At 43.5% G+C, this 13,346-nt stretch overlaps 1 protein-coding gene across 4 annotated transcripts in view; it reads right to left on the bottom strand.

The window, feature by feature from the left end:
* The window catches only part of CLSTN1 (calsyntenin 1), an 85,805-nt gene that overhangs the window by 4,256 nt on the left and 68,203 nt on the right, over positions 1-13,346 (bottom strand). For 2 of the 4 annotated variants that reach the window (XM_074306339.1, XM_074306336.1), the window contains 8 exons: positions 13,148-13,333; positions 11,765-12,013; positions 10,135-10,256; positions 7,538-7,700; positions 3,778-3,840; positions 2,344-2,495; positions 1,726-1,874; positions 1,097-1,323 (listed from right to left, as the gene is read on the bottom strand). In XM_074306339.1, the coding sequence (XP_074162440.1) occupies positions 1,097-1,323; positions 1,726-1,874; positions 2,344-2,495; positions 3,778-3,840; positions 7,538-7,700; positions 10,135-10,256; positions 11,765-12,013; positions 13,148-13,333 (1,311 nt within the window). The remainder of the gene's footprint in view (positions 1-1,096; positions 1,324-1,725; positions 1,875-2,343; positions 2,496-3,777; positions 3,841-7,537; positions 7,701-10,134; positions 10,257-11,764; positions 12,014-13,147; positions 13,334-13,346) is intronic. The other 2 variants (XM_074306337.1, XM_074306338.1) reach the window with 1 other exon arrangement.

The following is a 13,346-nucleotide window of genomic DNA, read 5'->3' as shown; positions in this document are numbered from 1 at the left end:
CCGACCCAGGGGTCCCCCTCAATCCTGGTCTCCTGTCCATCTGGCGGCTCCCTCTCTGTCCCCTTCACTACGTCTGCCTCCTCTCACTGAAGCTGCCCCTCAGACTCTGTCCTGGGTCCTCTTCTCTCCTGCCCTTGTCTTCATCCACTCTCCGGCCCTAACTTCTATGCTGACCTCCAATGTCATCTCAGACTAGAGACAACTCAAATTAAATGTGCCCCCAGTGGAATGCCTTATCTTCTCCCCTGTGATGGGACCACCACCCTCTCAGAAGCCCGGGGGGACTGCTCACTCTCTTCCAACACCTATCAACTTTACCTTCACAGAACCCCCAGGCACACAGTCCCCCCACCTTGGGGCAGGCCCTCATCCCCTCACATCATGACTGCAACAGCAGCTGGGAGGCCCCGGCCACCCCAGTTTCTCCCCACTCTGGTGTACCCTCCATTTGGCCATTAAAGTGATTTTCCTACAACGCAAGTCCAATCCCATCACTCCCCTAACTCAATGAACTCCAGTGGCTTCCGACCACCTCCAGGAGCAAATATCAAATGGCATTCAGAGCCCTCCCTGACATGAGGCTTGGGGGCCTCCTGGCTATCTCACAGAAGATCACCCTATCTCTGGCTTCTAGGCTTTCTCTATGGCTTTCCCCCAGGCTTGGAATGCTCTCCCCCTTCATCTAACCACTTGGCTTCTCTGTCTTCCTTTTAAACTCCCAACTACCTTTCATCAGAGCAAAATTCCATCTCCCTCAGGAAGTCTTCTTCCCCAGTCCCCAAGCACAATGTCTTTCCTCTGTTAAATTATTTCCTATTTACCCCGATGGTATCTCATCAGCACATATTTGTTTGCTTTTTTTGTCTTCCCCATTAGAATAAGTTCCTTAAGAGCGGACCATCTTTTTGCCTCTTTGTATATCCGCCTGACTGACCTATAGTAGATACTTATTATCAATTGACTAACAAAGTCATAGAGATAACCATTATAATTTCTGGAATCCCTGAGAGAGGGGAGTGAAAACAACTAAGTTAACAATTCAGTATTCTCTGGCGGCTTTCCCACCAGAGAAGGTTAAAGATGGCAAGTCTGTTACCTGTGGGATCCTCATCACCATCGGTGTCCTGCTCTACTTCCCGGGTGATGGTGCTGATGATTCGAAGCTCCGGGAACAGGGAGACTCCCTCAGCACTTTCAAATTCTGAAGCTGCCCGAGCAAAATGGTTAATACCACTCAAGCTGATTTTGGGCTCCTCTGGCTGTAAGACCATCACGTAGCCATCCACCAGAGGGATTGACATACAAGCCTCTTCATTGAAGCATCTGTGGTAAGACAGCGGGCAGGCTCAGTCCAAAATCAAGCTTGTGAAATGTCAAGGACATCTATTTTGAGGGGAGTACGGCACATCCTCTTTCAGGGGCCAAATGCATCATAAATGCACGATCTGTTAGTTCTAGACTTCAAATCCTAACATTTTACAGGTGAAGATGGTTTCCCTGAATTTGTTTTTCTGTGTATGTGACTATGACAAATTATCTTTTATTGCAAATGGCACACTAGAACCGTTCAAACGTAAAACCCGTTTGGAATTTCATAAACTCTTTGGTAAGACCAGATATCGTTCCCGCTCTTAACCTACCATAACCTCCTCTATCCCCTCATCTCTACCCCCAACCCCCATTGCTGTGCAAAGATAAGATCTGAGGCAAAAGATTAAGGCCTACTTGACGGTGCTGGTGATCTGGAGCCTGCGGATTCCCGGTGTGGGGAACTGTCGAGAATTCAGATAGGAAATGTGCTGCATGGCCTTATCAAACTGTTCCACGTCATCTCCTTCCAAAGTCAGCACCGACTGGCTGGGGTTTGCCTGAATCTAGTCATTCCAAGAGAAGAAATAAAGTGAAGAGAGTTCTGGATGGCAAGAAGCTGGAGGGGCAGAGAGCAGTCAATGTTTATGGGAGAAAGGGAGCAAAGGAGTAGTCACACCAGAAAATCTAAAAAACATTTGAGGACAGAGCTGGAAGGAAAAAACAGAACTATGGGGAAAGCTTTTATGTGAAAAGTTTCAATTCCCCCCCCCCCCAGGCTAGGGTTAAGTGACTTGCCCAGGGTCACACAGCTAGGAAGTGTTAAGTGTCTGAGACCAGATTTGGACTAGGGTCCTCCTGAATTCAGGGCTGGGGTTTTATCCACTGCGCCACCTAGCTGCCCCTATGTGAAAAGTTTCAATGAAAAATTCCACTTCCATGAAAAAAATCTCTTTCAATAATAAATAACATGCCCTCCCGTCCCCCTCCCCCCAGTCTCACTGGGAACACTGCGCCTCCTCGCCCTTACTTTACCTTCATGCCTTTGCTCTCAGTCACTTGCAAATCGAGCCCTTCTTTGCAGGTGTACAGACAATCTATCACCTTCTTGTTTTCCAATTTCCCAGAGCGAATCATTAAGCCAGCCAGATTACCTCGAAAAAACTGAGCCATGTGTAGCTCGCCACCTTTGAGAAAGGGAGAAAGTTGAAGTTAACACATCCCTCCTGCCTTCCCTTTGTGGCGGACTGCAGAGTTACCGATGGGGGACAGAGCACGGATGACATGCAGGTTAGTTTACAACCATTTCTGTTAGCTTGGCGGTTACACAGAAGCACGATGGAGAAATTAACTTATGACCATGCATATGACCTGGAGAAGGAGGGGGCCCTGAATGGGAAGGTGAGGACAAGCAAGCAGCCTTCTGGCTCCTCAGCCGCTCTCTCCAGGGGCCAGGCAGCCCCCTCACCTCTCCCCAAGGAAGATTCGACCCTCGCATTCTGAACAATGATTTAAGATGCAACAGGCTCATCTTGGGATGGAGATGAACTTGCTCGTTAGGTACTAAGGCACCTAACTCTGTTAACAGGTATCTGTGAATCTCCTTTGTTGCCTTTCCCCAAACCACTCCAGTGACTGCAGGCGCTGGGAACACACACTAATTTTAGGATATCCTCAGCAAACCATGATGAGGAAAGTAAACACGCTCCTTCAAAACCATCTAACCACAGTTCAGAGTGGCTGATCAAATGCCTTTTAGATGAGCTAATCCACACTCCTGGTGCCAGCAAGGAACTGACGGACCAACAGAGACCGTACACACAAAGGATCACAGAATAAAATGGGATCGGGTCCCCCAGGTCCCAGAAGTCCCAACCGAGGTAAGAGAGCTTATCCCAAAATGGGTCAGGAGCCACAAAGAGATTTTTTAGAAACATCCTTCATTTCCAGATTGGGCTACAGTGAGCCAGTTATCCCGAACATCCAAGGAAGCTCTATGCTCATCACTTAATTCCAAGGATAAACACATCAAGAAATGAATCGTGCTCGAAAAACCTGGGAACCAAAGCGAGCTCCGTCCACCCTGGAGGGTGGCTTTGCTTTACTTCGAGGTTGGGCCTGCGGGAGGAGGAGGTGATCCCCGCACCTGTCCCTGGGGATTTCAGAAGGCCACATGCAAAGGAACATGGATAAAGCTCAATGGGAAGATGCCGCCATTAGTGCTGTGTGTTAATGAACCTCTGCTCTCACATCACGGAGATCATAATGAAGTCTGGGCACCTGTGAAAGGGCAAAAAGGAAAGTCCAGAGAAGCTGGGAGCAGGATGCAGAGAGAAGCCCAGAAGCAGCTCAAATGGCATCTGGGGCCAAAATGCAACTTTTATATTTCATGCAAATAATGGAATGGGTGATGTTTTATCTTTGAAGGGGAAATCTGATAGAAAACAGTAGGAAAGAAACTCCAGCAACCTGCAGAGCTCACAGTCACTGCCTCAGTCTCAGTCTCATTGTCATTTTCATTTCCTGAATACTCTGTAGAAAAGCAACACAAAGACAGCGGAGAAGGACCAACAGGTTAGGATGTTCCAACTGGGCCCTGAGCAACAGACCCATCGCCCAAACGCCCCCAGTCCCACAGGGATGCCGTCCCTCTCAGCCCAAGGGACTGTGCCCTACCACCAGATGCTCCAAAATGAGGCAGGGGGTGAGGCCCCGGAGCAACTCGCCTTGGCTGAATGCCCTGAGATTTATACAGTGGTTTGTAAATCCTTTTAGCAAGGGATATTAGAGAAACAGGGCTTGGAGGGCCGTGAGTTGCCCAGGACGACCCAGCGACGGCCACCCAGACAGGGCCGGAGCGCCAAGCCCGAGAGGCCTTCCACCATAACGATGTCTCCTCACTGTGCCTCCGATCTTACTCCAAACTTATGTGCCAAACTGGGCTCGTTTCAATCTGGCTTGCTGAGGATGAAAGCCCCTTGGGGATCAATGTTATCCCACTGGATGAAACAGGCGGCTCCAACCATTCCCTCCCCTACCTTTTAACATTTTTTACTGAAAACTTTTTTTCATATCAACTTCCTTTTTAAACATATCTCTCTTCCCATCCAGTGGCCACATCTTAGGACAAGGAAGACAAAGAGAAGAAAAGCAGTTCAGCAAAACTGATTGACGTGCTTGCCAATATAATCAACACTTCTGCAAAGGGGGGAAGAGCTCCCAGCACAGCCCCACAATCACACACAGACTTGTGACTCCATTACCTCTTTGCACACAATTGCAAGGGACCTGGGGAGGGCCCCCAGGTGACCTCTGCAGGACAGTTAGCAGGTGCTCAGAGGGAGGGAGCTGGGGCCAAAGTAGCTCCCACTTGGCTGAATATATACCCTGCCTATGAAACACCAGAGCTTTTCCTTCCCAGTTAACATCTGGGGCAAGTTCTCAAAGGGGACAGGTCGATGGCACAATGACCAGGGTGTTGGACCTGTACTCTGGAAGACCTGAAATAAAATCCTGCCTCAGATACCAGCTAGACTGTATGATTCTGGGAAAAAGCACTTCCCTTGTGTCTGCCTGTTTCCTTATCTTGCCAGGCTATTGGAGGAAAAAGGAGCCATTTGTGAAAAGCTCTGCCAGCTTTCCCATGCTTCACAAGATCCCTGTCATCTGACCACACAGCAGGGCAGTGGGAAGGTCCACAGGTGAGGGCCAGTCCAGGGATGACGCTACTTAGGCCTCAGTAAAGAATCTGAGCACAGTGGGGGCAAACAGAGGGCCAGGAGGACAGCCCAGTTGTACCTTGTGACTCCTCCTCTTTCCACAGCCCCAGTGTGTTCGGTGAGTGATTGAGAAAATGAGGTGAGCTTTGTTTAAAGCTCATAAAAAGCAATTCTTTGTTGCGGGCTCATTTCCTCACTAAGATCTAGTTCCATAATGTGAAATGGCAGTGTTTATGCTGGGGGGTTTTTCCTGCAGAAATGAAGTGCTTGCTTGAAGCCTGGGTTATTTATAGATCTCACTGGATACTTCTGACCCTGAAGCTTTTAGTTATTGAGACGCTATGTGTTCCTGCCTTCTTCTGGATTTAGCTCACATTCAGATTTAATGAAGTGCTGGTCTGAACAGAGGCAACCCCCCTCAAGTGAGGTCTCTTGGAAGGCAAATCAATACTGGAAAATTCCATCATGCCTTTGCAATTTTCCCAGCTCAGCTCCATGCTGTGTCCTGTGGCTGATCTGCACCTCCACCCCATCAGTCCCTGCCCCCCAAATAGCCTGATTTTTACTTCACCTGTTTATCATGTGTTTGTATGTGAACATGCTGCCCTTTTCGGCCCCTTTGGTCTCTGTGTCCTCAGGCTCAGGCCCAGTGTTCATGCTGACTAAGCACCTGCTGACTGTTCCAGGATCTCCTGGTCTTATACAGTTCACACTGGAGAATACTAAGAGGGGCGGCAGGGAAAAAGGCCAACTCCCTTACCTAAAATCCCAACATGCCTCTAAATTCTAATAAAACTCAATACAAACTTTTAAATAATACCTCTGCACTAGGACTTTGTAACCTTGCTGTGAGATTTTTAAGGGGATTCTGAAAATTTTATTTCTGGAAACTGGCAATAAATGCAGCCCTCACTGGACTGCGACTGCAGGCCAAGAGCTTGGTCTCACTTTGCCTTCTTTGCTCTCATGGGACCTGCCCAGCAGGAGGTTTGATGAAAAAACAAACAGTAACTATCCTGTGTTCTGGAAGGGATGGCTGCAGGTGGGGCTTTGTGACTAAGTACTGTTTGGCTACCGAATGGTCATTCATGGCAGAGATGGCTCCAAAGGTACCTCTTGTGTTGGATTATTGCTCCTGGTGAAAATGAAGAAATCTTCCACTACATACATGGGCAGTCCCCAGAGTGGAGATTTAACACCTACAGACTACTAGAGAAGAGATCTTAAAAATGTTTTTGAAGAAGGAAAGTAGACTTGATTAGAAAGTGCTTTTTTCCTTTATAAATAATAAATATAAATAACTATAAATAATGCTGGCATCTCCACATCATCATTCCTGTTCTTCATAACTTGCCTCACCAAAATGCAAAGTGTGAATCACCTGAAAAGAAATACTGTGAACAAGCTATAAACACCTCACTTACTTATAATTAACAGCTGTGTATTTCTTGCTCTTCCTAACTTGTGACCATCATAAGAAAAATTAGTCAAATCCAAATTTGGAAAAAACCTGATCTGGGGATTAGAGCTTTCATGCATTTCTAACCCAGGACAAAGGGTTCTTAAAGAGAAATGTTCAGATCACACTCACTGAATAATGAAACCTGCAGTTGACAATCATTTTTATTATCGTTTCTGACTCTTTGAGATCCCAGTTGGGTTTTTTTGTGTGTGTGTGTGGTGTGTTTTTTTTGGCAGATATACTCAAGTGGTTTACCATTTCCTTCTCCAGCTCATTTGACAGATGAGGAAACTGAGGTAAACAGGGTGAAGTGATTTGCCACAGCTAGGAAGTGTCTGAGGCCAGATTTGAACTCTGGAAAAAAAGTCTTTCTGGCTCCAGGATTTGCACTCTATCACCTGCACCACCTAGCTGCCCCCATTGACATTATTCACACTTCTAACTTCCAAATCCATTAAATTTCTGGACATCAATATTTCAGGCCTCCCAGTCTGTACTGCCCTTTCTGAAGTGTCTGTTAAATCTCTCTCAGGTTTTACTGTCCCTGTAAAAAGCTGCTTCTTACATGATCAGTTGAGTACTTAGCACTTGCTTTAGAAGAGAATGCCCTTCCCTAATGAAGTCCCTACAAACCCACCTTTATCTACAGTGTTATTCAGTGCATCAGCCAGGGAGGGGTTCTCTCCTAACAGAATAATCCTTGTCAAAGAGGAGCCCAGTAATCTCCTGTCTCCTGACAAAGGTCCATCGGTTGCATGAGATGAGCAAAGTTTGCCATCTACCTCTTTATTGGGTACTTGTAATTGCTTTTTGGCAACTTTTCCTCTTAGGACCCATATACTTAAAGGAGGGTTATGGTTTTATAAAAGAAAATGCACTATATATGAAAGTAAGGCACTCTGTTGCCCCTGGCCCCAGTGCCACGGCAGAGACAGTCACACTGAAAAGGGGGCATAAAAGATGGCAAGGGACAAGAGAGAGAATGGTCCATGGTAATTGAATGTCTTCTTCCAATCAATTCACAAGAAGGTGGGATGCCCTATGTTACCTTGCCAACATGCTCCAACCACCAGCTGAGTTTCTATCTTGGAAGGGTGAAGAGGGTAATCTTCGGTCACTGGAAAGGGATCATAGGAAACACCATCGACATAGAGAGTCACGCTGGGGAATTCCACATTGAGAACGTAATGATGCCATTCCTTGTCGCACACCTGAGAGGCATAGGAAAAAATACAGAATGTGGGATGGTCTACACATCCCTTTGTTCAAGGACATTAATCTAGAAGATGACAGAAGAAGAGACAAAGGGAGAAGTGCAAAAATGAACAGGTCAGCACCGCCCAGGAGCAATCAGTAAGGAAAGATTTGAGAAAAGATAGCCCTGGACAGCCGGGTGGTCTGAGCGCTAGCCCAAGGCCACCAAGTCCCCACTGGACACGCTGAGCCAGCTGTCCCAGGGGTAGCACTGACACAGCCATCCAAAGCTGAGCTCTCCTCTGTTGAGACTGCCCCCTCTTCTAAACCTCCTTTCTACCCAGAGCACCCCAACACTCCAGTTACAAATCTGCAACCCTCAAGTCACCCTCCCACCTCCCTTCCCCCTCCCTTCCCATTGACCATGGTTCCTGGTTATTAAGATTATAGAAAAAAATTTTCCCTTTGAAGAAAAAGAGCAGTTCCTTAATATTTCAATTTCAAAGCAAATCCTCATTATTTTACAACTATTGTCTTTAAAAGCAGGAACCATGGTCAATAAATGTTGGAACTCTGTCTTCCCAGAAATCAGCTGGAGTCAGGATCACAAAACGTCTTTATTCTTGATCTTTTACAGTCAAGGTCAGGGGGTTAGGCCTAGCTACCTCACACATACCTTCCTCCCTCAAACCCCCAGAGAGACTGACTCAGGTTCTTCATCTCACTTCCTCTTCCTCCTCCTCCTTACCCCCCTCTCCACGTCACTTCCCCCTCTTTGTCCCACCAATCAAGTCAGCACAGAACAGCTGGGGAGGGTCAACCTTCAAACAAGTTAATAGGGAACTGTCCAATTGGCAATTAGTCTCCTGTGCTTCATTATCCAAGTGCATTGCTCAGTTCTAGCCCTTTACATCTATGCTAAATTGTTATTTCAATGTATAACAAATACCACAGATTTAAAATAGGGTTCAACCAAAATAACTGATTTATGTTTACAATGATATTAGATGAGGAACCCACAATCCTTTGCTCTAACAGCAAAGGGAGACTACCTAGAAGCAAGAGGGCTTATTAATTTAAATGACATTAACTTCCTCGTGCTAATACCATTTTTATGAAACACAGATGGTATAAATATGGCAGAAAAACTTGATGTTGAGGGTCAAGGAACTGAGTAGGCCTTAATCTGCTCTATTGGTACCTACTCTGACCTACATCTATTACAAAGCCCAAGATCATGACCACATGTGTAATGTAAAATAAGAAATACAAAGAGAAGAGCATCTAGAATCCCAGAAAAGAACAATGTCCTCTCCAATCCCTCACCTGGTAGAATTCCTCTCTCTCTGCAGTTTTGTGGGCTATCTTTTTATGTCAAATACTTATTAGAACCTTACTATTAGGCAGAAATACAACTAACCTTATTTAGTAATTCTTTATATTTAAATTAATTTCAACATATAAAGTTGTTATAACACTTTCAGTCTAAAATTTAAAAACATTAAGAAAATAGGGCAAACTTTTACCAAAAAAAAAAAAAAAAAAAAAAAACAAAAAAAAAAAAAAAACTTGGGGTCTAAAATATATGAGGAGAAAGAAGAAAGGGAGGGAGGAAGGAAGGCAGTGAACTCCCAAAGTACAAAATAGTCAAAAGTTACAAACACTTTTCAAAAGAACCAGTACAAACCATAAAGTATTAGAAAATCCCCAACCTCAATAATCAGCCACAAAATAAAATGTGAGGTACCACTTTACACCCATTAACTTGGTAAAATAATAACAAATAATAATAATAATAATAAACAAAATAATAATAATAATAATAATAATAATAATAATAATAATAATAAATAATAGAATTCATTCCTGGAGGGATCTTAGAGAAAAAGTAAGCACTTTAATCCACTACTGTTAGAGCTGTGAACTTGCAGAATGAGATGATATGATGATTCACAGTAAAAGTTATAAAAATATTTATTCTTGTTGATTCAATAATTCAATTGTTCCAAATATATCCCAAATATCCAACAATAAGGGAGTATTCAAATAGCCTAGTATGCTTACCATAACAGACTTATATTAAGTCAACAAGCATTTGCTGAATTTGTGTCCCACACCATCCTAAGTACTGGAGAGAAGAGCATGAAAATGAAACATCTACTTCCCAGAAGCAGATTACAGTCTCCTTGAGACATCATGCACACAGATGATAATATATGAAATATGTAAATAAATCAAGTTTTTTAAAGGGGGAGAGGAGAGATCAACACTAACAACTTGGGAGATCAGAAAAGTCATCTGGAGCTTCATTGATAAGACAGCTAAAAAGGAATAAAGATAAATTTGTAAGGTACTTTAGGATCTGAAAATGTTTAAAGGCTGAACAAGAATGGACTACAACTAACTACAATCACAGGACTCAGCGAACAAAAACAAATGGCAAAGAATCACCTGGTTCAATTTCCAGTGGAATTCAGCAGGTTTATAATTCTTCTCCTCTGAAGGGTCTTGACGGAAGAGAAAAACCAGTCGGCAATTATGTACATAGAGGGAATAATGATGCCGGTTCATATCTGTAAAAAGTTTTAAATAACATGCATTACTTTTAATATTCAATACAGAAAAGAAGACAGTTCTTGAAGTTGGTTTTTAAAATGCTCTTTCTCCTGCAGGAATAACTGCATGTATGACTACAAACAGGGGTTTCAAACAGAAATGGGCCTCTAAGCAACCACCTGACAGGTCAAATATTGATGTCATTTTGTTTTGTTGTATTTTTCTTTATTTGGTCCAATATTTCCCAGTAGTTTGACCTTTGAACTAAAGAATGTTTAAGAGCAAATAAATAGGATAGGTCTATATTGGTGACTAGTATACAAGAAGGAAAACCGAGCATGAGCAATGTCCTTTAAAAACAACCAAAGTGTCTATGAAGTAGACATACATTCCTTTCAGTTCTAAAAGAAGGAAGAAGCCAAACAAAACTAAAATATAAAAGGTATCAACATAAAATTAATAATCCTAAAAACAATACCTACTTACAAGCTTGGTGACATTGGTACCCAGGAATTATATTATAAAAATACAAAAGCATCCCTTTTTTTTTTTTTTTTTTTTTTAAAGCATCACACAGCCTATTTAACTGATTCAGGGCCATTTTGGAGCACAAAGAGTGAAGTGCTAAGCAAAAAATTTGCCCATCCTCAATCATCTGCCCCCAAAGACCTAACAACAAGAGCTGAGCAAGGCGATGTGCTCTTTTCCAGCTACTTCCTGAATTTCCATATCACTATATTTTAATGGAAAAATGAATGTCTTATGACAGGTATATATGATGAATTTTTTAAAATTCATTGGGAGGGGGGCTTTTGTTCCTGCAGCAGCTGCAAAGGAAACAATAACATTCCGAGATGGCTTGCTGACCCAGGTGCTTTTAAAAAACCTATTAAGAATCAGGCTCCGTTCCAATGGTCTTGTGATGGAGAGAGCCATCTGTATCCAGAAGGAGGCCTGTGGGGATAGAGTGTGGATCACAACATGGTGTTTTCACTTTTCTTGTTGTTAGCTTGCATTTTGTTTTCTTTCTCATTTTTTCCCTTTTTGATCTGATTTTTCTTGTGCAGTATGTTAATTGTGGAAATACGTGTAGAAGAATTGCACATTTAACATATATATTAGATTAATCACCATCTAGGAGAGGGGGTGGGGGTAAGGGAAGGAGAAAAAAATTTGGAACACAAGATTTTGCAAGGGTGAATATTAAAAACTATCCATGAGTATGTTTTGAAAATAAAAAGCTTTTAAAAATAATTATTTTTAAAAGATGCTAACAGAAAAAAAAAAAAGAATCAGGCTCTCTGGTCCTTTTGGTGGTTTGCCTTTCATTTGCAATCCAGGGTTCAGTGGCCCCAGATAGTCTACATACTAGTTTATATTATTTTATTCAAAAATTATGAAATCAAGACAAATGTGCACTAGACATCAAATCCAATGGATATCAATGTGATTATTTCTCTGGTAAGCTACAAATAAGTTTGAGGTGATGGAAAGAAAAATACTGCTCCTCTCCACATTCACTCACCTGTCTTATCTGAATTGCAAAGAATGGTTTCCTTCTCCCTTCCCCCCGGGCCATGCCTCATCCACACAGAAATCATAAAAGGCTCTTTCAGATTTACTGTCACAACTCCCTCTGGAATCTTCACTGCTTGAGTGCCATTAAATTCAAAGACCTGATCGCTGTCATGGCCGTTATCAGTGGGAAGGCCCACAGTCCAGTTCAAGGCGCTGCTTGGGGGAGGAAGAAGCTCAGCAGTACCGGAGGCTGCACCTAAAACAAAAAAGACCTCACCAATTAAAAAAAAAAAAAAAAAAAAAAAAAAAAAAAAAAAAAGAAAGAGAAAGTGGAGATAGGAGATGTTCCCAAACCACCCCAAATCCATTTTAACAGATAAATCCATCCCAGTATTGTAGTGGGAGAAGAATCTGCACTCACAGGAGAAGGCAGGCCGATTGGTAGGTGACTGATAAGACTGAAGACAAAGGGGTTTTCTTAGAGAAATGCATTAAAGTTAGTGCTTGAAGACCAAGGAGTTGCATGCAGTCTGCTTCACATCTGAACCATCAAGAAATATCTAAGATATCAATGCAGGGGGGGAAGTGGAGGGGAAAGAAGATGTTTCTCTAGAAAGGAGGATTTAATCAATCCTTGACTTTTAACCTAGGAATACTCTATATGTTATGGGAAATCTTGGCAAACAGTTGCAGGAAGGCATGGAAGAGGCCTCTGTCAGGCTTAATATACCTTCTTCAAGCCAGCAATAACATAGATAGATGTTCATGAGAAACTAAAAGACAAGCTGCACTTAGTCCAGTATTTGTATTAATTCTTTAACCTCTTTTCTTTGATAAGACAGTCCTGTTTCCTTGTTTTGCATCTCTGTGGTGTATGGTACGGGGCCTGGAACACGATAAACACTTCATATTTACTTATATCCTCTCATCTACTGAGTGCAAACCTCTCATTTTACAGATGGGATAACTGAGGTCAGAGAGGTTAGTAATTGGTCACATAGCTACTAAGTGTCTGGGGGTACTGCCCACTCAGATCAGAGCTCCACAGTACCACAAATTGTAGTGGCCTTATTCTTTCCCCTACTTTACAGACAAAGAAACTGAGGCACAGAGAGTTTAAATGATCTGCCAAAGCTACTCAGTGCCAGAGACGGAATCTGGACTCACGTTTTCCCAAGCCTGTCCTCTCTATGAATTCAGCTCCCAACACACTGAAGGGGACCTTCAGAAACCCCATCTTTCCTGCCCTTCCTTAGTACTTCAAGCAGAAGCCCCAGAAGGTTTTGCTATATTGGCAAAGTCATCTTAGAACATGAGGCCTGGCTGGGCCTTCTATCAGAGGCATGCGGGGCAGGAGGTGGCAGGGAGTCAGCTCCGGGAAGCCTCTTACCGCAGAGCCGGTGCAGGGACTTCTCCGAGTATGTGTCCCGATCACAGCCCTTGCCAATGTGGCTCGTCTCTAGCTCCACCGTTGCCTGGATGGAGGTGACAGCTTCATCACAAGTCTCCAAATGGATGTTGGGGAAGAGAGCCAAAGATCCGGTACCCGGCTCATACTCAATCCTCTTGTTCCATCCTGCACAAAGTGG

This window comes from Sminthopsis crassicaudata, chromosome 3 (genome assembly GCF_048593235.1).
Source record: "Sminthopsis crassicaudata isolate SCR6 chromosome 3, ASM4859323v1, whole genome shotgun sequence".
Taxonomy (NCBI): domain Eukaryota; kingdom Metazoa; phylum Chordata; class Mammalia; order Dasyuromorphia; family Dasyuridae; genus Sminthopsis; species Sminthopsis crassicaudata.
The sequence above is the reverse complement of the archived record's forward strand: the minus strand, read 5'-3'. Positions and strand labels throughout refer to the sequence as shown.